The sequence below is a fragment of the Geotrypetes seraphini genome, chromosome 4, assembly GCF_902459505.1.
Source record: "Geotrypetes seraphini chromosome 4, aGeoSer1.1, whole genome shotgun sequence".
NCBI lineage: Eukaryota > Metazoa > Chordata > Amphibia > Gymnophiona > Dermophiidae > Geotrypetes > Geotrypetes seraphini.
The window spans coordinates 75,770,366-75,796,944 of NC_047087.1; the positions used below are offsets into that span (position 1 = coordinate 75,770,366).

At 43.8% G+C, this 26,579-nt stretch overlaps 1 protein-coding gene across 1 annotated transcript; it reads right to left on the reverse strand.

Moving 5' to 3' along the window:
• Nucleotides 1–1,823: 1,823 nt before the first annotated feature.
• On the reverse strand, nt 1,824–26,579 carry CHMP2B (charged multivesicular body protein 2B). Its single transcript, XM_033943651.1, has 6 exons — nt 26,409–26,579; nt 20,846–20,937; nt 6,507–6,701; nt 4,928–5,030; nt 4,602–4,708; nt 1,824–3,895 (listed from the first exon to the last, which is right to left on the reverse strand). Exons 1-6 carry the CDS (start codon nt 26,440–26,442, stop codon nt 3,782–3,784), a joined length of 645 nt encoding a protein of 214 aa, XP_033799542.1. The 5' UTR covers nt 26,443–26,579; the 3' UTR covers nt 1,824–3,781.

Genomic DNA, 26,579 nt, shown 5'->3' on the forward strand with positions numbered 1-26,579 from the left:
GCGAGTCCTATTAAAGACTTGTTCAACAAATCTCTGGAGACAGGATTGATTCCTGGGGATTGGAGGAGAGCGGATGTGGTCCCTATTCATAAAAGTGGTCACAAGGATGAAGCAGGAAACTACAGGCCGGTGAGCCTCACTTCAGTTGTTGGAAAAATAATGGAAGTGTTGCTGAAAGGAAGGATAGTGTACTTCCTTGAATCTAATGGGTTACAGGATCCGAGGCAACATGGCTTTACAAAAGGTAAATCGTGCCAAACGAACCTGATTGAATTTTTTTCTTTGGGTGACCAGAGAGCTGGATCGAGGACATATGCTAGATTCAATTTACTTAGATTTCAGCAAAGCCTTTGATACAGTTCCACATAAGAGGCTGTTGAACAAACTTGAAAGGCTGAAGTTAGGACCCAAAGTGGTAAACTGGGTTAGAAACTGGCTGTTGGACAGACACCAGAGGGAGTGGTTAATGGAAGTCGCTCGGAGGAAGGAAAGGTGAGTAGTGGAGTCCCTCAGGGTTCGGTGCTGGGGCCAATCCTGTTCAATATGTGAGTGACATTACTGAAGGGTTAGAAGGAAAAGTGTGTCTTTTTGTAGATGATACCAAGATTTGTGACAGAGTAGACACCGAAAAGGGAGTGGAAAATATGAAAAAGGATCTGCAAAAGTTAGAGGAATGGTCTAATGCCTGGCAACTAAAATTCAATGCAAAGAAATGCAGAGAAATGCATTTGAGGATTAATAATTGGAAGGAACCGTATATGCTGGGAGGTGAGAAGCTGATATGCACGGACGGGGAGAGGGACCTTGGGGTGATAGTGTCCCAAGATCTAAAGGCGAAAAAACAGTGTGACAAGGCAGTGGCTGCTGCCAGAAGGATGCTGGGTTGTATAAAGAGAGTCGTAGCCAGTAGAAGGAAGAATGTGTTGATACCCCTGTACAGTTCATTGGTAAGGCCCCACTTGGAGTATTGTGTTCAGTTGGAGACCGTATCTGGCGAAGGACGCAAGAAGACTTGAAGTGGTCCAGAGGAGGGTGATGAAAATGATAGGAGGCTTGCGCCAGAAGATGTATGAGGAGAGACTGGAAGCCCTGAATATGTATACCCTAGAGGAAAGGAGAGACAGGGGAGATATGATTCAGACGTTCAAATACTTGAAGGGTATTAACGTAAAACAAAATCTTTTCCAGAGAAAGGAAAATGGTAAAACCAGAGGACATAATTTGAGGTTGAGGGAGTGGTGGAGAATAAACTGTGACTGAGTTCAAAGAAACTTGGGATGAACACAGAGGATTTAGAATCAGAAAATAATATTAAAAATTGAACTGGGCAGACTTGCATGGTCTGTTTCTGTATATGGCTGTTTGGTGGAGGATGGGCTGGGGAGGGCTTCAATGGCTGGGAGGGTGTAGATGGACTGGAGTAGGTTTTAATGGAGATTTCGGCAGTAGGAACCCAAGCACAGTACTAGGTAGAGCTTTGGATTCTTGTCCAGAAATAGCTAAGAAGAAAAAATTAGAAAAATTTAAATTGAATCAGGTTGGGCAGACTGGATGGACCATTCGGGTCTTTATCTGCCATCATCTACTATGTTACTGATAGTCTTTATCTGCCGTCAATTCATGTATCTAAAAGCAGAGCACTTGACAAGACTTAAACCCCTCCAAACAAACAAACAAAAAAAATCAACATAGTTTTTTCCTTCCAATAATTAAAGTTATTAAGTAAAATAAAACTCCAAATTATGTTTGATAGCCATGATGAAGTGCATGCTACTTTGAATCCTACATCTTAGCATACAAGTATTAGACAACCAACAAGAACACATGTGGGAACAAAGACTTTATTGAGCTGTACCCATAAAACAGTGCAAAAGAAAAGAATCAGCACCCCATGACAGCTTTACAAAATGATAACTACCCATGCCAGCACTTGAATTACACTAACAGGTACCTTATGTTCAGATATTTACCCCTTTTTAAAATCTTCCAGAAGGGCTGACAAATGGGCTACCCATACCACACCCTAAATGTGGGTTTCCTGCATGCAGTCACTATAGTACAGTATTTTACCTCTACCTGTATGGGCACTCTCCCACTGGTAGTTGGTAGCTCTAATAAGTTACTTTCATATTAACTGACCCAGGGTTACTGTCCCCATGTTATTCTAACATATGGCCAGCAGGGATCAGCACCCCTAAAAACATCACATGCCACACATTTTTCAAAGTGTCACTCATTTGCTCCCTGTTCCAGTATAATTTCTTCTAACCCACAACCTCAAACATCTTAATACAATTCAGTTGTATCAAACATTTTTACATTAAGAAAGTATGTTAAAGATCGAATAGCTTCTATACATAAGAAATTGGATCTTTTAAATAAAATCTGACTTCAAACTGCACTGTACATAAAGGTTTCTAACCCATTATTTCCCTGTGAAAGAGTAATGCCTTTACAATGTTCCCACCCTCCATTTATACACTGTACAATAGAAAAACTCAAGATTTTAGGCAATTTCTATCTATAAACATTCTTGGTAAGCAGGTAAAGTCACTATAGGACATAAACCTAGCAACTAACTTGGCTGATTTCAAATCCAAAGTTATTAGAAAGTTGAACCTTAAGTTAGTGATACTAATCTGAACTAGACTCCACAAGCTCTTGAAGGTAAGGTATCAAATCTCAAATGATATACAATTGTAAGGCTTACATCCAATAAGGCACAATAATTCTGGTAGGAGAACATGAGCTATGTTTTGGTACAAAGAAACATTGCTCTATCCAGTGCCCCTAATGCCATTTAATAAATAAGCTTCAATTATCTGGAGAGAAAAGCCACACATTTGTGGATTCCACAGAAAATGAGAAACTTCTCATACACACACAAAAAAAAATCCCTGGAACTTGAGGATAGAACACAAGTCCCTCTTCTGCTCCTCAAAAGGTCTCACATTATTTCCAGATACTTTGTGCTCCAGAATACATTCACTTTCACCTGAAGATGCTTTCAACAGCAATTCAACTGAGCAATCACCCAGTTTAAGAAAGCAAAGCAAATAGTTTCTGAAAGAGTTATGAGACAGATAGATTATTATGAGACAGACAGATTATATTAAAAAGGGAAGTTCAGTGCAAGCTGCATTGCTTTTCTCTGACAATTCCCAGACCCTAAACAAAGAACTCTGGAAATATTTGGCCAGTAATATTTTATTTTCATACTGCTATGGAGATAAGACACAAATCCTTTCTATAACTTTTAAATACCTATAAATTTTATGAGATTTGAAGAATCTGCATTCTCATCATGAGCAGTCAACCCAGTGCTGGATGAAGCCAACACTTAATTTTATATACTATATTTTACAAGTAATAGGACCACTAGTAACATGCAACCTAACAAATAGGATAAAACATTACATTTTGTAAAAAAATAATTTTAAGCCCCAATTCAAATGATTTTTGCCAAAGGCTAGAGGAAAGACAACTCTGAAAATAGAGTCATCTGTGTTTCAGGCTTCTGCATTACTCATCAATTAAGGCAGAAGCAGTTGTACATAGCCCTAGTCAAGTACCAATTCAACACTCCTTTTCTAAATTCAGTCCTCTTTCTAATGTCACTAAAAATAGTTTTCATCCAGTGTTTAAAATCCGTTTGAGTCAATGGAGTACTTAGCTTACTTTACTTTTTCTTCTCTCAAAAATTATGGAACCATGTATTAACTTCAATGCCACTTCAAAGCTGAATAATTGCAACAGCAAGATAAAACATGCTTCTAGCTGCCTAATCTACTCCCAGTGCCTTCAGCTGCCTTTCAATCTCTTCATCAGATATGGTGGTAGTTTTTGACGTGGATGCAGATGGTAAGCCTTTGCCAGCTGATGGAGCCTTCGCCATCTGTAATACAAAAATATACACATTACTACTACTACTAAACATTTTTACAACACAGGGCTGTACATTAAACAAGTAAGAGACAATCCCTGCTCAATAGAGCAAGATAGTCACTTGGTACCATACATTCTACAAATGAATGCAGAAGACATTTTGTTAGCAAGGGTGTTTGTTATTTTTATCGACACCTTCCCCTGGCAAATGTCTGCAATTCAAAAATCAGTAAGTTATGGCTATATAACTCTGACTACTACAGTTATAATTAGCCCAGTAAATAAAAGGTGGGAGAAAGGGCAGATACTGGCCATTAGCAAAGTTATAAGATCAGGAGAGTAAGCCATGAGAGGGAAAGGGAGGAAAGAGAATAACAAAATCACTAGTAATACAAACTACTGCTTTTATCAAATAAGGGCCTTGAAGGAATATAGGTAAAATGATTCTTAAAAAAACAAAACAAAAGTGTATGACATAAGTCAATGAGGAGATCCGATGTAACTTTACAGGTATAATTGATTTTAACATAAATGCAGGTAGGTGTTATTTCTTGGTTTTCATGCTGTTTGATTTGGCTAATAAAGACTTTTTTAAAAAAAAAAAAAAAAAAGAGAGAGAAGAATAACCTACATCTTAAGGAGAAAAGATAAAAAAAACAAACAAGAGCATATTGATACAACTGGCAAAAAACGGTTCTTTGGCTAATGTTCCATACCTTTCCAGAGATCTCAATTCCAATTTCATCCAGCACCTGATTGACAATGTCCTGACTTTCCTCTTCATCGTCAGACCCATCAAAAATATCATCCAAGGTATCATTTACTATAAAGTGTGGAAAAACAGTGTTTACACATTGGAAGTTAATTTGAACAAAACTCAAACCCCACATCACAGGTATCAAAAGTTAATATAATGAGTCAGGTATCAAGGCACATTTCAGAAAAATAGCAGCTACAAACTCAGCCCAAGATTAAAAACTACAATTTCAGTAAATCCTGTTTAGCAGGGGCAATGCTTATTAACAACATTCCTTTCACTTACTCATTTCTTCTGTCATCTCCATCTTCATATTTTCTTTTTGGAAATTCTGCATTGTTTGCAATGTTTTCTGTGGATCCATCTTCTTGTTTACAGCTTGCATTGTCTTGAAAAATGAAAAGAATATTCAAGCTCAAAATTAATTCTCATCATGAGTTTCTATGTGTGTCAAATTAGGATAAAAACTTGTACAAAAAGAAAAACTTGTACTATAACTTTGGGAAATTGTAACCTGTTAATTGTATATTATGTATGTTAACCTGTAACCCATTCTGAGCTCTTTGGGGAGGACAGGATAGAAAACTAACTACCTAAATAAACAAACAAACAAAAAGAAAGCCATTCAGAATTTGTGGCTGGGACTACTATGATAACATGAATGAGTTGCTTCATTCATAACCTTGATTATATGAACATTACAGGATGCTTTAATATGGATTTTCTTTTAGCCCTACAGATATTTCTAATTTCTTAAGGACTTTCCTCAGAGCGCAACACAAATGACACAGATGGAGAGTATGAAAGAATCAAAGATACACACTAGGGAGGAAGGACATCACAAAAACTATTAAGAGATGAGTTCTGAGTAGTCCTATGAAGACAGAACTGGCACTGGAGAATCAGAACAAGTAGGTGTAAGACACAGTAGGGAGAATTAATTCAAATAGAAGCAAAGTCGCAAGAACTAGATATAAAAGACAAAATCAAGATAGAGAGTACCGTGTTTCCCCGATGGCAAGACACTGTCTTATTTTTTTTGGAAGGCCAAAATATGCTCTAGGGCTTATTTTCGGGGGGATGCCTTATTTACCCTTTCATATCCCCTCTGTATCTCTATCCTTATTCAGTAGGTCCTGCTTACCCTTTCTCTTCTTTGTGTCACTATCTCCATTTTCAGCTTTCCCCCCCTTTTCCTTTGTTACTGCACCCTGTAGCTAGAATCTTTCCACCCTCCCTCCACTCCGGCCCAGCCCAGTATGAAATATTTCCTTTTGTTTCCCTCCCCTCTCTCTTCTGCTCCCTCACACCACGAGTCCTGCATCTGGCCCTCTCCCTTCTACCTGCACCTGGCAAACACCCCCCTGCTCCGCGGCTCTCTTCAGCAACTTGTCAGCAGCGGTGATCAAGACAAGCTACCGACATCGAGGCCTTCCCTCTACGAGTCCCGCCTTTGTGGAAAAAGGAAGTTGAAACAAGCGGGACTCGCAGAGGGTAGGCCCCGACGTCAGAAGCTTGTGTCGATCGCTGCTGCTGAGTTGCCGAAGAGAGCCGCGGAGCAGGGGATGTGGCCGGAAGCAGGTAGAAGGGAGAGGGAGATAGGAAGGCTGTAGATCTCCGGAGCATGACACCGACCCCGGCCAGGATGATTTCTTTTTCAGGCGTGCATCTTACAAGTCCGGCGTCGCGGCGGGAAATAGCCATGCTGAGTAGTGAGCTCAGCACTACACAGATGAAAGCCTTGCTTGCTGATTGGTCCGGCGGCAAGGAGTGGAGGAATTGCTTAATGGTTAAGAGTAACAGACTGAGCAACAGGGAAGCCTGGTTCAAAACCCATTTTTAAAAAAAGAGGTAGTTTACCTACCTTTGCAGTAGATGACATAGCCCCAGCCATTTTCATCTGGGAGTTCATCAGTTTGGTTTGGGTTGACATAGAGGTGACCTTTGAACTTACAGCGTACGTTCGCGTTTTCTGTTTACGTAGCTGTACAAGTTGTTTTGCTAAGACTCTGCAGGCATCTTTATTACCCGTCTTGGCCATTTTCTTAATTTCCAGTTCCTGCAGACAAAACAATAAAAAATTTCCCACAAAACCTGTAACTCTTACTCTCTTATGTTTTACATTAGCTATTTAAACCCCGATATCATCAAATGACAATATACATGGCATACTTTCTGCCTTCAACAATTATAAGACAACTAAAACCTATTTATTTGGTTTTGGTTGAATCCAACTCTGTGGCCAAAATTCACTGTTTTGGCTGAAACCGAAACTGGCCAATAGGGTCCGGGTCCATCCCACACACAGAAAAAACTACCCCCTACTCCCTTCCCCATGCAGAGAACAAATTCACCTCTCCTTCTTTCCCACCATCCCTGTGCACAGAATGAGCCCCCTCCCAGACTCACCCTAAAGGTTTCCTCTGGGCCTACTGTACATTCCTTGGACAGGAGCAATTGCCATCTGCTCCTACCTATGTCCTCTCAACTGATGAAATGGTAGCCATGGTCTCAAGCAACTGTCTCATAAGACTACAGACATTTTGAGAATGGAGCCAGCACAGGCAAGAGCAATTTGGGGGAGGGGGGCCTCTTTCAGCAAAAATGAATTAAAAAATATCTTTTCTCATCCATCCACTACCTGCTCCTCCAATCCGATTCCTACTCTCCTACATCTCGCCCTGTCATCCCTCCTATCTGTCACATCCTCAACCAATTGCTCTCCACTGCAGCAGCCCCTGATGCCTTCAAACATGCCATTATCACACTCCTCCTCAAAAAACCCTCACTGGACCCCCAAGTGCCCCTCCAACTTTCGCCCAATCTCCCTCCTCCCCTTCTTATTCAAGTTACTTGAACGTGCTGTTCACTGCCGTTGCCTGGACTTTCTCTTATTCCAAGCTATTCTTGATCCGCTTCAGTCAGGCTTTTGCCTGCTTCATTCTATGGAAATTGCCCTTACTAAAAAGTTTCCAATGACCTGTTATTGGCCATATCCAAAGGCCTCTACTCTATCCTTATCTTTCTCGATCATCTGCCACCTTTGATACTGTTGATTACCACCTACTCCTTGATTCGCTGCCCTCGCTGGGATCTAGTTCTGTTCTCTCCCATCGAACTTTCAGTGTATGCAATGGTGGTTCTTCCTCCACAGCCAGCCTGCTATCAATTGGTGTACCTCAAGGATCTGTCCTGGGACTATTCCTTTTCTCAATCTACACCTGCTCACTTGGAAGGCTGATCTCCTCCCACGGCTTCCAGTATCACCTCTATGGTGATGACTCCCAGATCTACCTCTGCATACCAGATATCTCTACTGAAATCCAGATCCGAGTCTCAGCCTCTTTGTTCAACATTGCCACCTGGAGGTCCCACTACCATCTAAAACTGAATATGGCTAAGATGAAACTGCTCATCGTCCCGCCTAAACCACTTCCCCCATCCTCTGTCTCTGTGGACAACACTCTCATCCTCGCCGTTTGTCTGCTCACAATCTCTGGGTCATCTTTGACTCCTCTTTCTCCTTCTCTGCCCAGATACAACATATCGCTAAGACCTGACGCTTCTTCCTCTATAACAGGGGTGTCAAATGTCAGTTCTTGAGGGCCGCAATCCAGTCAGGTTTTCAGGATTTCCCCAATGAATATGCATACAATGAAAGCAGTGCATGCAAATAGATCTCATGCATATTCACTGGATAAATCCTGAAAATCCGACTGGATTGGAGCCCTCGAGGACCAACATTTGACACCCCTGCTCTATAATATTACCAAAATCCAACTCTTTTCTTTCCAAGCACACTTCCAAAACCCTTATCTACACCATCATCACCTTGCACATAGATTACTGCAACTCACTACTCTTAGGTCTTCCGCTCTTTAATCCGTCCAGAATTCAGCTGTATGACTCATATTCCGTGAGAGCTGATATACTCATGTTACCCCTCTCTTAAAGTCACTTCATTGACTTCCCATCCATTTCCAAATACAATTCAGACTCCTCTTACTGATCTACAAATGCATTCACTCAGCTGACCCTCATTCTTTATCTTCACTTAGCTCCCCATAAGTTCCCCACTGTGAGCTCTGCTCAGTTGGAAAGTCTCTCCTATCTGTGCCCTTCTTCTCTGTCAACTCCAGATTCCTCCCTTCTATCTTGCTACATTGTATGCCTGGAACAAAATGGCCGAATCCCTACAGAGGGCTGTGTCTCTGGCAATGTTCTAGGCCAAGTTAAAAGCCCACCTCTTTGAGACTGCTTTCAACTCCTAACTCTTCTCACCTTGGGCTCCCTCTTGCCCCGATGTCAGAGGGGAGTGTGGGGGTGTGTGTGTCGCAGCTCGCCAGGGCAGGAGGGCTTGGGCTCCCTCCTGCCCTGATCATGTTGGGGGGTTCTGTGGTGCTGCGGGGCAGGAGGGCTTGGGCTCCCTCCTGCTCGGATTATTGGGGGGTGGGGGTGGATTCTGTAACCGGTGTTGTTTTTAACAGACACCGGTTACAGAATCCAGCTTTTAGGTGAAGGACTGGCTCCTCTTTCACCTAAAAGCTCTTGTTTTGGGCGTTTAGGAGTTAGGCTTTTTTTAGGTTGATTATATGGTGTTAGTGTAGATGTAGTAGTGGTGGTCTGGACGTTTAAACAGTTGAACATAGAGGCAGGCCATTATAAAAAAAACCTCCTTTTGGACAGTTTTTTTTTTTTTATAATGGACATTTTCCCTGCTTCTACTTTCAACTTTTAAGGCCTTAGGCCAAAAGGGGACAGACTTTTTTTTTTGATTATGCCACTCTAACTGTATAACACAGGGTTAACATGGGAGCACTTGGTGCCTCCTAAATAGTAAGTGATAAGTGTTTCAGTGTTAGTACACGACCTGCAAATAAAAAAAAGAAAATGCCCTATAAAGTGCCATGTTAAATCTGGGCTTAACAGGTGGGAAAGTTCTGTGTTAAGGTTCCATATTTCTTATACAATACTATAAATGTACTCTCTCAATCACGGTGACTATCCATGAACACTAATGAAGGACTGTAAGGGCAATGTTATAAAGCCAGGAAATATTTTCAAATGTTGTTCCTGAGTCTACCCCAGGGGTAGGGAACTCTGGTCCTCGAGAGCCGTATTCCAGTCGGGTTTTCAGGATTTCCCCAATGAATATGCATGAGATCTATTTGCATGCAGTGCTTTCAATGCATATTCATTGGGGAAATCCTGAAAACCTGACTGGAATACGGCTCTCAAGGACCGGAGTTCCCTACCCCTGGTCTAACCCCTGGGAGCCTAATACTATGGCCTCTTACTCTAGTGAATTCTCACCTACGGAAAAAGTTTGTTTCTTTTCCTTGAAAATGGTACAATTAGCATTTGATTCTGTGGAAACTCTCTCTCTGATAACTGTATTACAGTTTGACATTATATATAGTAACTTATTTCTGACTATTTGAATAACTGCAGTACCAGCACAAAACTGCAACTTCAAATTATGAATCTGTGTAGTAAATAACTATGTTCAATGCTAATGAAGCAAAGGTTCTAGACTCTTAGGAATTAGCGGGTACACAAGAGATTAAATTAATCTAAATTAACAAAAAGCCAGCTCTGTGAAATCTTTCTAAATGCCAACAAGCTATGCACACCTGATTCATCTAATCAACCCTTTCCTGAGTAAGCAACTGTGACAAAGGACAGCTTATCATGCGTTTTATCAATCTGTCTTGACTTCAGGTTAATCCCTTCCTAAGCACTGTTCTGCAAAACCTGTACACACAGCTATTGCATGTCCACTGCTAAAAGCAGCAGCACAGCATGTTTAGTCACATTCTTTAAATAAGCAAAACAATGTATATACAGTGGTGCCTCGCATAACGAATGCCTCGCACAGCGAACGCTGCGCACAACGAACTTCTTGTCTTGATTCGTACAACGGACTTCATTTCACACAACGAAGTCGCCCGAGCTGCATCCTTCCGCGCAGGCACTGCGCTTAACTGCCCTCTCTCACTTGTTTCCCCCGATTATCCAGCATCTAGCCCTCCCCCCCAAACACTTCCTGTTTCCAGCGAGGCGGCCCGCGTCAGAGGGAACGGGGTATCGAAGCGCGAGCGAGCTGCGGAAGTGGTGTTGGTGGTGGACGGCCTCAGGTATGAGTTAGGAGGGTGGGGAGGGGAGGCCTGAGAGCGAGCATGCGCGCACAGGGAGGAGACGGGGAGAGACGCGCTGGATTGGCAACGGTTGCTCTCTGTCGCCTCCCGGCTCCAGCGGCGTGACAGTTTTCAAACAGGCACGTGGTTCTTTCTAAGCAGAACCACCAGCTTTAACGGCGCTGACTCCCGACTACAGCCTCCAACAGATGACTGCTTCCCATTGCATCCGGCCGCTGGCAGGTCTCGCGCGCAGCAGCCAATGGGTGCCAGCCACGAGTCGGCCAGCACCAGAGGGGGGAATCAGGAGAGACGAGCATCAGAGGGTGGAGGAGAGGCAAGGTAGAAGAAGAAAATCAGAGAGGAGGAGAGAAGCAGAGAGAGAGAGATTGGACAAAGAGGAGGGGATGGTGAAGGAGGAAGAGAACAGAAAAGGAAAGCATAGGAGGAGCATTAGAGAGGGAGAGGAGAAGACAGTTTGCCAGCCTGAGAAACTCCCTAACCCCTTATGCTGCTGCACAGGGAAATGGGGAAAAATGACAGACAGACAGCGGGAGGGAGGGAGACAGAAAGAAAGAAAGAAAGAAAGACACAGGGGCAGTGAGAGGGACAGAAAGACAGACAGAGATAAAAATAATAACAAAAAATTTATCTTTTTTTATGTCATCTTAGCATATTTTATGCTACAGAACAAATTATTTTTTTTTACATGTATTGTTATGGGAAAACGCGTTTCACATAACGAACTTTTCGCATAACAAACTTGCTCCTGGAACCAATTAAGTTCGTTGTGTGAGGCACCACTGTACTCTCAATTATGAGATGCAAAGGAACCTTGGTTTACGAGCATAATTCGTTCCAGAAGCATGCTCGTAAACCAAAATACTCATATATCAAAGCGAGTTTCCCCATAGGAAATAATGGAAATTCACTTGATACGTTCCCACCGCTCTCTTCCCCCCCCCCCCCCCCGAGGCCAGTAGCGCTGCTCTCCCCCCCCCCCCCCCGCAAAGGCCCACCCCGCACGAACTTGAAACAGTCCTGTGGGCTGCGTGCCGCTTGAAGAAGTTTCTACCTCTGCTGGGCCTTGAGCATGCATCTGCGCATGCTCAAGGCCTTTTAGTTCTCCCTCTTGCCGAGATTCTCGGAGATCACCGAGAATCTCGGCAAGAGGGAGACCGACTCATAGGATCTTATCAAATGCAAAAATAAATGAAGAACAAACAAGAATTAAATGTATTCCTGGGTTTTTTAAAAATACCTTTTTGTCTCAAAAGTGTATTATCTACTTTCCCAGAGGATAAGAATAAAAAGGTGTATAACTTAAAATATCCCTCTACTGTATGCCCACTTTGGCTGTACCACTAGGATGCTTGCGGTACATTAGGTATCAAAATGAAATCAAATCAATGATGAACAGTGTGAGAGCAGTTCAGTTAACAGTATCCTAATTTACTTAAATGTAGAATGATGTTCAATAGGTATACATTTAGGGGTCCTTTTACTAAGGCATGCTAAACACTAACACGTCCATATACCGTATTTTCACGCATATAACGCGCGCGTTATACGCGTTTTTACCTACCGCGCATACCCCTCGCGCGTTATATGCGTGAGCGCGGTATACCAAAGTTTTAAAACATAGTTCCCACCCCGCCCGACGCCCGATTCACCCCCCCAGCAGGACCGCTCGCACCCCCACCCCGAACGACCGCTCGCACGCGCTCCCATCCGCACCCGCATCCACGATCGGAGCAAGAGGGAGCCCAAGCCCTCTTGCCCGGCCGACTCCCCGACGTCCGATACATCCCCCCCCCCCGGCAGGACCACTCGCACCCCCACCCCGAACGACCGCCGACTTCCCGACAATATCGGGCCAGAAGGGAGCCCAAACCCTCCTGGCCACGGCGACCCCCTAACCCCACCCCGCACTACATTACGGGCAGGAGGGATCCCAGGCCCTCCTGCCCTCGACGCAAACCCCCCTCCCCCCCAAGAACCTCCGACCGCCTCCCAGCCGACCCGCGATCCCCCTGGCGACCCCCACGACCCCCCCACCCCCCTTCCCCGTACCTTTGGTAGTTGGGCCAGAAGGGAGCCCAAACCTTCCTGGCCACGGCGACCCCCTAACCCCACCCCGCACTACATTACGGGCAGGAGGGATCCCAGGCCCTCCTGCCCTCGACGCAAACCCCCCTCCCCCCCAAGAACCTCCGACCGCCCCCCAGCCGACCCGCGATCCCCCTGGCGACCCCCACGACCCCCCCACCCCCCTTCCCCGTACCTTTAGTAGTTGGCCGGACAGACGGGAGCCAAACCCGCCTGTCCGGCAGGCAGCCAACGAAGGAATGAGGCCGGATTGGCCCATCCATCCTAAAGCTCCGCCTACTGGTGGGACCTAAGGCGCGTGGGCCAATCAGAATAGGCCCTGGAGCCTTAGGTACCACCTGGGGGCGCGGCCTGAGGCACATGGGCCCAACCCGACCATGTGCCTCAGGCCGCGCCCCCAGGTGGGACCTAAGGCTCCAGGGCCTATTCTGATTGGCCCACGCGCCTTAGGTCCCACCAGTAGGCGGAGCTTTAGGATGGATGGGCCAATCCGGCCTCATTCCTTCGTTGGCTGCCTGCCGGACAGGCGGGTTTGGCTCCCGTCTGTCCGGCCAACTACTAAAGGTACGGGGAAGGGGGGTGGGGGGGTCGTGGGGGTCGCCAGGGGGATCGCGGGTCGGCTGGGGGGCGGTCGGAGGTTCTTGGGGGGGAGGGGGGTTTGCGTCGAGGGCAGGAGGGCCTGGGATCCCTCCTGCCCGTAATGTAGTGCGGGGTGGGGTTAGGGGGTCGCCGTGGCCAGGAGGGTTTGGGCTCCCTTCTGGCCCAACTACCAAAGGTACGGGGAAGGGGGGTGGGGGGGTCGTGGGGGTCGCCAGGGGGATCGCGGGTCGGCTGGGGGGCGGTCGGAGGTTCTTGGGGGGGAGGGGGGTTTGCGTCGAGGGCAGGAGGGCCTGGGATCCCTCCTGCCCGTAATGTAGTGCGGGGTGGGGTTAGGGGGTCGCCGTGGCCAGGAGGATTTGGGCTCCCTCCTGGCCCGATATTGTTGGGGAGTCGGCGGTCCTTCGGGGGGGGGGGGGGGGATGTATCGGACGTCGGGGGGGGGGCATCAGGCTTTCAGGATGGGGACAGACCTTCAAGGGGGGACAGTGCACGGAAGTCAGGGGGGTGAACGGAGAGTCGGGACAGCGCACGGAAAGTCAAGGCGGGCGAAAGGAGCGTCGGGCAGCATGCGCGGTATACCCGTGAGCGCGGTATATCAAAGTTTTTGTGCAAATCATCGTGATTTCTGCGCGCTATATCCGTGTGCGCGTTTTATACGGGTGCGTGTTATTTGCGTGAAAATACGGTACTATAATGTTTATCACATTTTTTCTTAAAATCGAGCACATTGCTGGCCTCAACTACATGAAGTGGAAGATCATTCCAACGATCAACCACCCTTTCGGTGAAGAAATACTTCCTAATGTCACCGTGAAATCTCCCACCCTTGATTTTTAACGGATGCCCTCTGTTGCCTTAGGTCCTGTAAGGAAAAAGATATCTTCTTCCATCTCAATACGGCCAGTAACATATTTGAATGTCTCTATCATGTCTCCCCTCTCTCTTCGTTCCTCGAGAGAGTATAGCTGTAACTTACTAGACGGTCTTCATATGGAAGATCCTCGAGTCCTGAGACCATCCTAGTGGCCATTCGCTGAACCGACCCCATTCTCAGCACATCCTTTTGATAATGTGGCCTCCAAAATTGAACACAATATTCCAGATGAGGTCTCACCATGGACCTGTACAGTGGCATTATAACTTCAGGCTTTCGGCTGACAAAACTTCTTCGGATGAAACCCAGCATTTGTCTAGCCTTGGATGAAGCTTTCTCCACCTGATTGGCAGTCTTCTTACCTTCACTAACAGGACTCCTAAGTAACTTGTTAAGTAACTCCTAAGTAACTCCTAAGTTCTTGTTAAGATCTCACCATTCAGGGTGTAAGTCAAGTCCTGCATGGGTTTCCACTGCCAAGGTGCATAATCTTACACTTTTTGGCATTAAAACTCAGTTGTCAAGTCGTGGACCGTTGTTCCAGTAAAAGTAGGTCCTGCGTCACAGTGTTGGGCACGGTGCCTTTGCCCACTACGTTGTACAGTTTAGCATCATTGGCAAATAATGCAATTTTACCTCGAAGTCCCTTAGGCAGGTTCCTTACAAAGATATTAAATAGGACTGGACCCAAGACTGAGCCCTGCGGCACTCCGCTGATCACTTTCGACGTTTCGGAGAGAGTACCATTTACCATCCACCCTTTGAAGTCTGCCACTGAGCCAGTCAATGTTTCTCCTAGTCCCAACGAACTCATCTTGTTCAGTAACCTACAGTGTGGGACACTATCAAAAGCCTTACTGAAGTCCAAATACACAACATCCAGGGACTCTCCCATATCAAGCTTTTTTGTTACCCAGTCAAAAAAGCTAGATCAGATTGGACTGGCAGGATCTTCCCTTTGTAAATCCACGCTGGTGGGGATCTCTCAGTCTCTCGTTGTTCAGGATCGTATCTAATTTCTATTTAATCAACTTTTCCATAATCTTGCACACTATTGATGTGAGACTTACCAGTCTGTAATTTGCGGTCTCCGAACTGCATCCCTTTTTGTGGAGCAGAATGACATTAGCTGTTTTTCAGTCCAATGGGACTTTTCCCGTGCTTAGGGAAAGATTGACGAGCGCAGCTAACGGCTCCGCCAGGACATCTCTCAATTCCCTAAGCACTCTGGAGTGCAGTTTATCCAGTCCCATGGCATTGTTCACTTTTAGCCTTGTCAGTTCTTGGTATACGCTGCTGGTGGTAAATTCAAAATTCCGGAACGGGTCTTCTGAACTCTCCCTTGTCTGCAGCTGTGGACCGGATCCCAGCGCCTCACAGGTAAAGACTGAGCAGAAGTATTCATTTAGTAGTTCGGCTTTATCGGAGTCCGATTCTACATAGTTACCATTGGGTTTCCTCAGGCGCTCTATCCCGTCTGTGTTCCTTTTTCTGTCGCTAACATATCTGAAAAAGGATTTAGCTAAATTTTCTTCCTTCCGAAGTTTGGCATCTCTGACTGCTGTTTTAACAGTTCTAGATTTCACCAGATAGGCTTCTTTAGCTTCCAGTTGCTATGATTACTTGTAGGATACAAATGCTTTTTTCTTCTGTTTAACGAGTTCTGAGATCTCCGCGGAGAACCACTGGGGTTTCTTATTTCTCCATTGTTTACTCATTGTTTTTATAGAGAGGTTGGTTGCTTCCTGTAGGGTAGATTTCAGAGCTGACCACAGTACCTCCACATTATCTGCTGTGTCCTGGCTTTGCAGTGCCTCATAGACAAAATCTCCCATGCTCTTGAAGTTTGTGCCCTTAAAGTTAAGGACCTTTGTGGATGTGTTTGACCTAGTGAAACCCTTCCTGAGGTGAAACCACACCATGTTGTGGTTACTGGAGGCCAACATATCACCTACCGAAACCTCTGTGACATTATCTCCATTAGGATGTCAGTTGTCGTACTAGGCGGAACAGTTTTTTGCTGTTGGTTGTGTTGCCTCCTATTTTACTGGCGTAGTAGATTTTATTTGTTTCGGATATATTGTCCTTATATTTATTTATGGCTGCTCTCCATTGTGTTCTGGTGTCTTGTTTTATCTCCATTTCCTCTCTAGACATCTGCATAGTTATTTGTCTAGTCTTAAGGACTCCATAAACCAGGGCGAAGTTCGGTTTGATTTTATTATGCGTGGGTGGAGGGGGGATATAGTATTTAAGGTTTTGACTATGATTTTGTTCCAGATATTTGTGTATGTTACTGGTGAGACTTCATCTATAACACTATCTTCATTTTTGGAGGCCATGCCTCCAATAAGATAAACACATTCAAGATTTTCTTAAGAAAGTTAATCAAAATGGTACAGAAGAGATTTAAATATCATGTGTATACCTTTCCAGGAGAGAAAGGGTGGAAAGATTAAAACATAATGCATAATGCACACTAAGCAAACTAGGCACATGATGTTTCAAGGAAAGCTGTGTAATAAAAACAAAAACAGGAGACCTATGTTGATCTTTAAAGATCAGAGGAAGATGACAAGCCCTGAGATGACTTACACACCAATAATCTAATCTAATCTAATCTAAATCTTAGGTTTATATACCGCATCATCTCCGCAGATGGAGCTCGACACGGTTTACATGGTTAGGGAAGGAACGGAACTCCAGTGGAATTATATAAGTATGAGAGAAGAGAGGTTGGTGTGAGAGTGCCAGGAGCGGGACGGGGTTACGTTCTGGAGAAGAGCCAGGTCTTCAGATGCTTACGGAATGGTAGAAGGGGGCTCAAATTGCGGAGAGGGGAAGGGAGACTGTTCCAGAGCTGAGTGATTCTGAAAGGGAGGGAAGAGCCAAGTTTACCAACAAGGGAGATGCCTTTTAAGGAGGGGTAGGATAGTTTTAATTTTTGAGTGGATCTAGTGGAGGTTGGATTTGAGGAATTCCAGGATAGGGGGATAAAAGGAGGAAGGATACCGTGGAGGATCTTGAAGGTTAGGCAGGCACATTTAAAGTAGACCCTGGAAATAACGGGAATCCAGTGGAGTTTGGATAGGAGCGGTGTGACATGGTCAAATTTACTTTTTGAGAAGATAAGTTTGGCCGCGGTGTTCTGGATTAGTTGGAGTCTGTGGAGGCTTTTCTTTGTTAAGCTTAGGTAAATGGAATTGCAATAATCCAATCTGGAGAGGATAATGGATTGTACGAGGACGGCAAAGTGTTTTTGGTGGAAGCAAGATCTCACTTTCCTCAGCATGTGAAGGCTGCAAAAGCATTTTTTTATCAGGGAGTTGAGGTGGTCGTTGAAGGATAATGATGAATCTATGGTGATGCCCAGAACTTTGCTAGAGAATTCCAGCTGTAGAGAGGAGCCTGTGGGCAGTGGGATGGAAGTGGGTAGTTGATCAAGTTTAGGGCCGAGCCAAAGTAGTTTAGTTTTGGACTCGTTCAATTTCATTTGTACAGTGTGAGCCCAGGATTGAAGTTTGGTTATGCAAGAAGAAATGTTAGCTGCGAGATTGGTGAGGTTCGCGTCGATCTCGATGAGGACCAGGATATCGTCGGCGTAAGTGTAGAGTGTTTCTAGGGGGGATAGGTGGAGAAGATTCAGGGAGGACATATAAATGTTGAAGAGGATGGGAGAAAGGGGGGAGCCTTGTGGGACTCCACAAGTCGGTTTCCATGGGGAGGAAGAGGAACCATGTTTGGTGATGGTGTAAGAGCGAGAACGTAAGAAGTTCGAGAACCAGTCAAGGACTGTAGAACTAATGCCTATCTCGGAGAGTAGGAAGATTAGAATGTCATGGTGGACAACGTCAAAGGCAGCAGAGAGGTCGAATTGAAGGAGAACGGCAAATTTTTTGTGAGAGTGAAATTGTTGGATCTTCGAGATTAGGGAGGCCAGGAGGGTTTCGGTACTGAAGTTGGGTCTGAAGCCGTATTGATAGGGTAGGAGGACAGAGAATCTTTCCAGGTAGGCTGAGAGTTGGGAGGAGACGATGGACTCTAGCAATTTGGTTAGGAGCGGAATGTTTGCTATTGGGCGATAATTGGATGGGGAGGAGGGGTCTAGGTCAGCTTTCTTCAGTAGAGGGGTCAGTGCAATGCGTCCCATTTCAGGGGAGAAGAGGCCCGATGATAGGGCAGAATTTATGAGTATGGTGAGAGAAGAGATGGCCTGTGTGGGTATTTTCTCAAATAGATAGGATGGGAATGGATCCAAGGTGCAGTTACAGGATTTCAGTTTCAGGCAGAGTTTGAGGACCTGCGAATCGGATACTTGCTCAAAGGTAGTCCAGGATCTGTTGACTGGGACGGGGGTGGGGACCTTTGTAGTAGGATCGGGGGAGGCGGGCACCAGAGGATTGTAGGAGACTACGGGAGGGAAGGAGCTTCTCAAGGCGGTGACCTTTTCATTGAAAAAGTTTGCTAGTAGGTCCACTGATGGGGAGGAGGGAGGTATAGAAGGGTTGGTGTTGGGAGTTAAGGAGCGCCAGATATTGAACAGCATACTGTTCTGGTTTTTTGAACTGGAGATCTTGTCACCGTAGAAATTTTTCCTAGCTCTTTTGAGTGTATTGTTGTAGAGTTTAATGTTGACTCTCCAGATTTGTTTATCTGCGGGGGATTTAGATTTTTTCCAGATGCGTTCCAGGGATCGACATTTTTGTTTTAGCATCCTGTGTTGTGGGAGGTACCAGGGGGCCTTACGGGAGTAGGAGATGGTTTTGGTGGACAGCGGGGCGAGAGATTGGTAGGTGGATTCTGAGAGAGTGGTCCAATTGTGCCAGTTGGTTGCAGAATCTGATGGCTTAGGATTGGATGAGAGAGTGTCAAGAAATTTGGACCAGAACTGATCACTTGAAATTTTCTTGCGGAAAGTAATGGACTTAGAGGGCTGAGGAGAGGTTCCAAGGTGAGACATGAAGATGGGGAGACAGAAGGTTCCTAGGTAGTGGTCGGACCAGGGAACGTGGTCCCAACGGATGTCATCGGTTGAAGTTTTGTAATCCGTGAGATCGAGGAAGCTGATGAGGTCTAGTGTGTGGCCTTTTTCATGGGTTGGAGAGGGGGCAGGGAGGGAGAGGCCGAGAGAGATGAGGAAATTATTGAAATCGGATGCATCTTTGCTGGAGGTGTCATCAAGGTGGAGATTGATATCTCCGATGATCAGTAGTCTTTGGAACTTAAGGAATGCGTTAGATATGGTCTCGTAAATAAGTTCGGAGGAATTGCTCCAGGGGGTGGGTGGGCGATAGAGTAATAAGATACCTAGTGGGTGTAGATGGAGCTCATCATTGATTGAGGCTAGCATATATTCTAGTGAGTGGGGGCTGCCTTTTTCGAGAAGTTCAACATTGAAGAAAGATTTGTAGAGGAGTGCCAATCCGCCTCCTTTTCGGTTTAGTCTAGGAGAAAAGAGGCCTTGGTAGCCCTGGGGGCAAATCTCGTTTTGTGTAAAATAATCATCTTTTTTGATCCAGGACTCTGTGATACAGAAGAATCCAGGATCAGAATCTGTGAGGAGATCTTTCATAATTTGGGTCTTGTTACATACGGATCTGGCGTTGCAGTAAAGTATCGGGACTGGGGTTAGAGAGTCAGGGGCATGGTTGGGAAGGTTGGCGGGGGGCACAGGCTTTAAATAGGCGAGGTTGGCTTTGCGGGGTTTATGTTTATGTTTGTGAGAGTGACTTCTAGTGCGCAACAGCGTGGGGATTTTGAGGCTGGGGCAGGTATAATGGTAAAGCCCAGAACTTTATGCTTCAAACTGATATGAAGGTGGAAGACTGAAAATTCAGACAAATGACTTCCCATAGAATGCTGGGTTTGGACTGGATATGGGGTATGCTTGTATACACAAAGGCCTGTATTCTATATAAACGACGCCGTTGTCTGTGGCCACCAATCACGATGACACCATTTATAGAATCGTGCCTTTTCATGACCTACATATCCAGCACCTATCTTTGAAGTGAATTGTGCCACCCAACGCCAGTTCTGGCATTGGCATCATAAAGCACCTCTGTAGGAGCGATTCCAGTGCTGGTTTTTTTTAGTGCCAGTAGGCGCCTCAAAATTTGTTTTAAAAGCACTTTTAAATGGCGTTTTGCATTTAACTTAGTGTCTAAGTTAAGGCACTCTTTATAAAATATGGGCCAAAGTGAAATAATTTCAACTAGGCAAAGTGGATGGGCCAGTCTAGTCTTTTTCTATTACCATTTATGTTACTCTTTACGAATGGATGTGATGCCTATATTCTCCTGCTAAATCTGGGGAAACCCTAGCACAGGAGTATACTTTCTACTCACTGCCGCCTGAAGATGGGGGAATCCCCCCCCTAGCTTTTCATGACATATGACTGATTAATTTAATTAAAGATGCCTTGTAAAGTGGCTATCTTCACAAATTTGTCCTGCAAGCTTATAAACGTTCTATTTTACTTACCAGCTGTTTTTCCTGTTTTTCTAAGGCTGTTCGATCCCTAGTTATTGCCCTCTGAGTACCTCGTAACTCTTTATTCTGTTCTTTTATAACATCTGAGGAAGAAAAAAATAATGTTAATATAATAATGTTACCCATTTTTATCACCATAACACAGCAGGAGCATCTTAGTGGGAGGGAGGGATTGGGGATGTCTGAAAGAAAATTTCTAGGGCTGAGGACTTACTGCTGTGCTCTAACACCTGTGCACTGTAAAAGCAATTTGGAAATTGTTCAGACCTGTAAATTACTAACATTAGCAGTTTCATAAGGGAAATCTCAGCTAAAACGATGACAATATGATCTTAAACACACTTCTGGAAAACCTGTCATATGGATACATACATTTAGTTTTTCTTTGTTGTCTATCTTGGACAATACAGCTCCCACCAGGGAAATGTTCTCAGCAGATTTATTTGCCACAGTAAAGGCAGTGAACTATGACTAGATTATGCCTCAAAAACTCTTCCTTTGTTACTCTTATTGTTAGATCCTAGTTCTTTACCAATACAATTACAGTTGGTCATAGCAAGCACTGTGATGGCACAAATTCTTCATTCTCTGATCACCATCAGATCAAATGGTAAGAAAGGAAAAGGGGATGGGATTCCTTTATGTGGTCACAAAGTGGTTTATATATATACAGGTATTTATTTTGAATCTGGGGCAATGGAGGGTTAAGTGACTTGCCCAGGAGCTGCAATGGGAATCGTATCTAGTTTCCCTGGTTCTCAAGTTGCTGCGCTAACCACTAGATTATGCCTAAATAAAGCATTTTAGATCATGCATTCAGATCATGAGGAATTATGACCCCATTTTTCATTCTTTTCATTCCATTCTTTAAGAATGGTGTTCAAAGTTTCAGCATGTCTCATATCACAAATTTAAATGGTAATTAAAACAGGGCTGTTATGCTGATGCTTATCAGGCACCATGCAAATATTATCACTATAGGGAAAATAAGAAATATTGCAGAAGAGGATGAAGAGGGGGAATAGGCTTAGGATATAAGGTACAGCCATAACAGAGTTCGTGCTTTTGTGAAAAAAAAACAAAACAAGAATGCATTAAAATAAAAATGAAAATTCTACAATCTAACAAAATTACAAACATGAAATCTGGTCATTTATAAAAACAGTGGAAATTAAAAGTTTAATCATCCTATATAATTGTATTTATTGATATCAAAAAGAGTAATTCTTCCTCTCTTCACCCCTTTCTTTTTTTCTGTAGATAACACTCATTCTCTGTGGGAGGGAGGGAGAGAATAACTTCCCTGAAGAAGCCCTTTCTGGAAACGTCAATCGCTCCTCCTAAACTTACTTGCTCCACTTCATCACTGACGCTGAAACCGTGGATTGAAGACAAAGTTTTATTTTATTTTTCTTTCCAGCTTATGATTTATCTTTAATCTTATCTATTGTTTTGCCTTTTGTCTTTGTTTTGTTCTATTTCTATCATTTAAATTTCTCCAGAATTCTACTGTTCAACGGCTCCCCCTTCTGCTTCTATTCCTTTCTCTCCTCTCTTCTACCTTCCAAAGTATTTAGATCAATGCTGTCTTGTTAAAATGTTTATTTTATTTTTATCTTTCCTCTAACTCTACTTTTCACTTCTCTATTACCCTCCAGGTACTTTAGTTAGATTGTGAGCCTTCGGGACAGTAAGGGAATTTTTCAAGTACCTTTCTTATTTCTAATCTTAATGTATATTTTCTGTAAACCGCTTAGAACCTAACGGATGTAGCGGTATATAAGAAATAAATTACATTACATTACATTACATTAACATTATTTACATTATCTTCAAATCCTCACCACCCTTTAATATCTACATAAAAAATGATACATTATAACAGCATTTTATATCTATATCACTAATGTGTTAACAAATTATACGAGGACGCACAACATATAACATGTTCATATAATGAATCAAAATATTGTGTGATCGTGGCACCAAGGTACCCCTCTCTTCAAACCCAGCATGCATCCAAAAAGAGGGAGAAAAAGCTTCAGACTAATGTAGCAGTATAGAACCAAAAGGTACAAATCAAAACTGCTTTAAATACTTTCACTGGCAAAAAACTCCCTCACAGTTCAGGTTTTTGGGTGCATGCTTGGTTTGAAGAGGGGGGTACCTCGGTACCACGATCACACATTTCGACTCATCATACCTGTATCACTACCAAAATCTTCATCCGTTCTCTAATCAGTTATTACTTAGAACAGTGCAACTTGCTCCTTTTAAATCTCCAAACTGAACACACTCTCTACAACTATCTATTCAAAATTCAGTTGTATGATTTATCTTCTGCCAACGTCTAATCCAATATAATTCCTCATCTCAAATCACATTTGCAACCTATCCACTTCAGCATACAGCTCAAGCTTCTCTGCAGTTCCTTTCCTCTTTGTGAAAATGGCTCTCGATGAAAAGCAAGTTCTGCTCTTCTCCACTCCACCATATAGCCCCATGCTTTCTATCAGGCTCATACAGTAAGCGCAAGCTCTGTGGGTGGTTGAGCACCCTCAATATTAAGGAAATTATCCAAATCTTTTTTAAGCTTAACAGGGTTTAAAAGGTTTGGATAATTTCCTAAAACAAAAGTCCATACTCCATTATTGAGATGGCTTGGGGAAATCCACTGCTTATTCCTAGAATAAGCAGCACAAAATTTGTTTTACTCTTTGGGATTGTGTCAAGTACTTGCGAGCTAGGTTGGTCACTGTTGGAAAACAGGATAATGGACTTGATGGACCTTCGGTCTGTCCAAGTATGGCAACTCTTATGTCCTGTTGTCCTTTATTGCGCCCAAAGAGGAGTTACTGTATATACTCGAATATAAGTCGAGATCTCCATTTTTCCTCAAAAAGAAGGAAAAATGGTTGACTCAAATATAAGTCAGGCGGCTTAATATTCAAGTGCCCTGCCAGGCTCTGCACCCAGCCCCATTCTCTCTATCCCATGTCAGGGTCTGCACCCAGCCTCCTCCTCCCTTCCCTGTCAGACTCTGCACCCAGCCCCTCTTCCACCCCCCTCCCCAGGCTCTGCACCCTGTCCGTCGTACCTTCTCTGTCGATTCTTGGTGGTCTAGAGGTGCAGTGTGCCGGAGAGAGCTTTCAGCGCTCCTGCCCTGCTGCTAACCTAGTTGGTCAGTGGGTGGCTGCCGCAAGTTCTGGTTTTCTTCAGCCGCTGCTCAGCGCTGAGTGGCTTCCTGACTGGCTCTCGTGAATTCTCGATTCGCAAATTTTTTGGCCAAAATATCCTGGTTTATATTCGAGTATATATGGTAATTTATGTTGGGTTTAGCACCTGCAATAATCTTGAGAAGTTGACTTCTATATAAGAACATAAGAATAGCCTTACTGGGTCAGACCAATGGTCCATTAAGCCCAGTAGCCTGTTCTCATGGTGGCCAATCTAGGTCACTAGGACTAGTCAGGCTCTCTTTATGAAATTCAAATTCAACTAAAAAAAAAAATCCACTTTTTTGAGGCTGCTTTTAACTCTGAATTTCTTCTCCTCCTGTTGACAACCCTATTATTTTAACCATTTACTATATTAAATTCCCAATGTCTGTCTTGCCTAAACCATATGTACTACAGAGCAGAGAATGATTCTGGTATGTCTCTTTACACCACTACATACATCTATTAGCAAATGGAAATATAATCAAGATTTATCATCACATAAATTTCTGAACTTGACTGGCAACAAAAAAATGTGGGCTACTTTGTCAGCTGAAGAATATTAGTATTGTAGTATGCTAATAACACAGTTGGACCAGTTCCTGATGATTTCTGTGCACGAGAAAACTGGTTTGTGCGCCAATACCCCCCTGCCTGTGATCATTTGTAATTGCCTTAACAATATTAAGGAACTGAGGGAAAAATTAGACAAAAAAGATGAACAGATCTACATAAAAATGTTTTCCCAGGACTATGAGCTCTATGTTGCAGCTATCTCTCTGCAGCTAGGAATGCCAGCCAAACGTGACTAACTAGAAATGAAAACAGAAATGTTTCCTTCAAGAAATTACACAATGATTTGTATGTTTCTTTTGAACTACTGATATTTCTACCTCTGGAAAGCTAATAAACAATGAAAACTAAGTTCAAAACCCAGAGACTTCCTACCACACTTGTGAAAAAAAATTATAGAAACAGCAATATAATTGTTTTACGAGGGTGGGGGAGGCCAACGATTTAGAGAAACATGAGACAAATGTACAGCACTGTGTACGCCCTTCAGCACTATAGAAGTGATAAATAGTAATAGTACTGTTGACTTACAGCCAATGAAATAATCTTGCTGACTGAACAACCTTGCCTGCTTTATGATCAGTACAAACAAATGTCAATTGTTTTAAAAATCAATCATATGATGCTGAGAAAATATAATCCTTGATGAGGTATGGCTTAGCAATCTTTCTCCCCAAAAGACTTTAGAGTACACTGGAAAAAAAGCTTCATAAGAACAGCACCATCAAAGATCTGACATTGTCAGTGTGTGTGGGGTTTCTGTGGGGGTGGTTTTTTTTTTTTGACAGATCACAGAATCAGTCCTTCCCATGTGACAACTGCCTTCAAAGGGAGCAGCACAATGCACCATCCCATATACAAGACACACCTACGGGGATCAGGCAGGTGAACCAGGAAAAGGGATGAACTGCAAGTTTATAACACTAATATGTCACAGTGAGCAAGCAATAAAAGCTACAGAGGAAGGAAGGGGTATTCTGTAGAGAAAAGGAAAGCACTCCACTAGATCACTATTACTTTTCTTTGTTTTGTAAATAGGTTCAATTGGAATTCTAAATAAAAGGTTAAGGAACAGCTCATAGTCATGAGATATTAGAAGTCTCTCTCTCTTTCTCTAAAAAAAAGTAATACCTAGCAGTAAGACAATGGAACAAAACGGTTATTTTATGACTGAAAGACGCAATCTAATAACAAAAAGGACGAGCCTTTTAAGTATGACTTTCAACGCTATAGAAATGATAAATAGTAGTAGTAGCAGCCTTCCACTAATCAATCTACTGCTAAAAGGAAAGAAAGCAATAATATATATGTATACTGTATTTTGAAATATTGTTGTTGACTACACATTAAAAACATAAAAGCTGTGAAAAGAAAGCCCAATTACTAAAAAGCTGTTGCTACAATCTACATAGAAAATAAATATTGAACAGGTAACAGAATGGCAACATCAGCGCAGACTACCTCATAACAATTTCACAAATCAAAACAGTTCATTTAGTACGGATTTCCATTAGAAAAAAAAAATCGTCAATTACGTGATAACACTATGATGGAAGATTTGGGAAGGGGGGGAGATAAAACTTCGCTGAGGGCAAAAGCAGTGTTTCTTCCTCAAGTTTACAGTAAAAGGGAAGAACTCAGGGGCCGGAGAAGCTCGAGCCAGCTACATTTCTGAAGATTTCAGCCAGCTCCCATCAACCGTGACTCAGGGGGGTGGGGTGTCACATGCCACAGCTAAACACAGAAAGCCGTCCGGCTCTTACCATCCACCGTTTTCTTCTTAAAGAGAGCAGCCATGGCGGCAACTGCCGTACGCCGACTCCCGCTCCGTCTCTCTCCGCTTGCCCTCTTCCACTTCCTGCTACCTCGCGCCGCTCCTGGCCCCAGCGCATGACGTCACGCGTCTCCACGTGACGTGACGTAACGCGACGCCC

Coding starts and splice junctions, on each gene's coding strand:
- CHMP2B (XM_033943651.1), bottom strand. CDS start 26,442: ATGGCTGCTCTCTTTAAGAAGAAAACGGTGGATG. Junction 5,031..6,506: donor CTATGTCATCTACTGCAAAG/GTAGGTAAACTA, acceptor TCATTTTTCAAG/ACAATGCAAGCTGTAAACAA. Junction 4,709..4,927: donor GGAGATGACAGAAGAAATGA/GTAAGTGAAAGG, acceptor CACACTTTATAG/TAAATGATACCTTGGATGAT.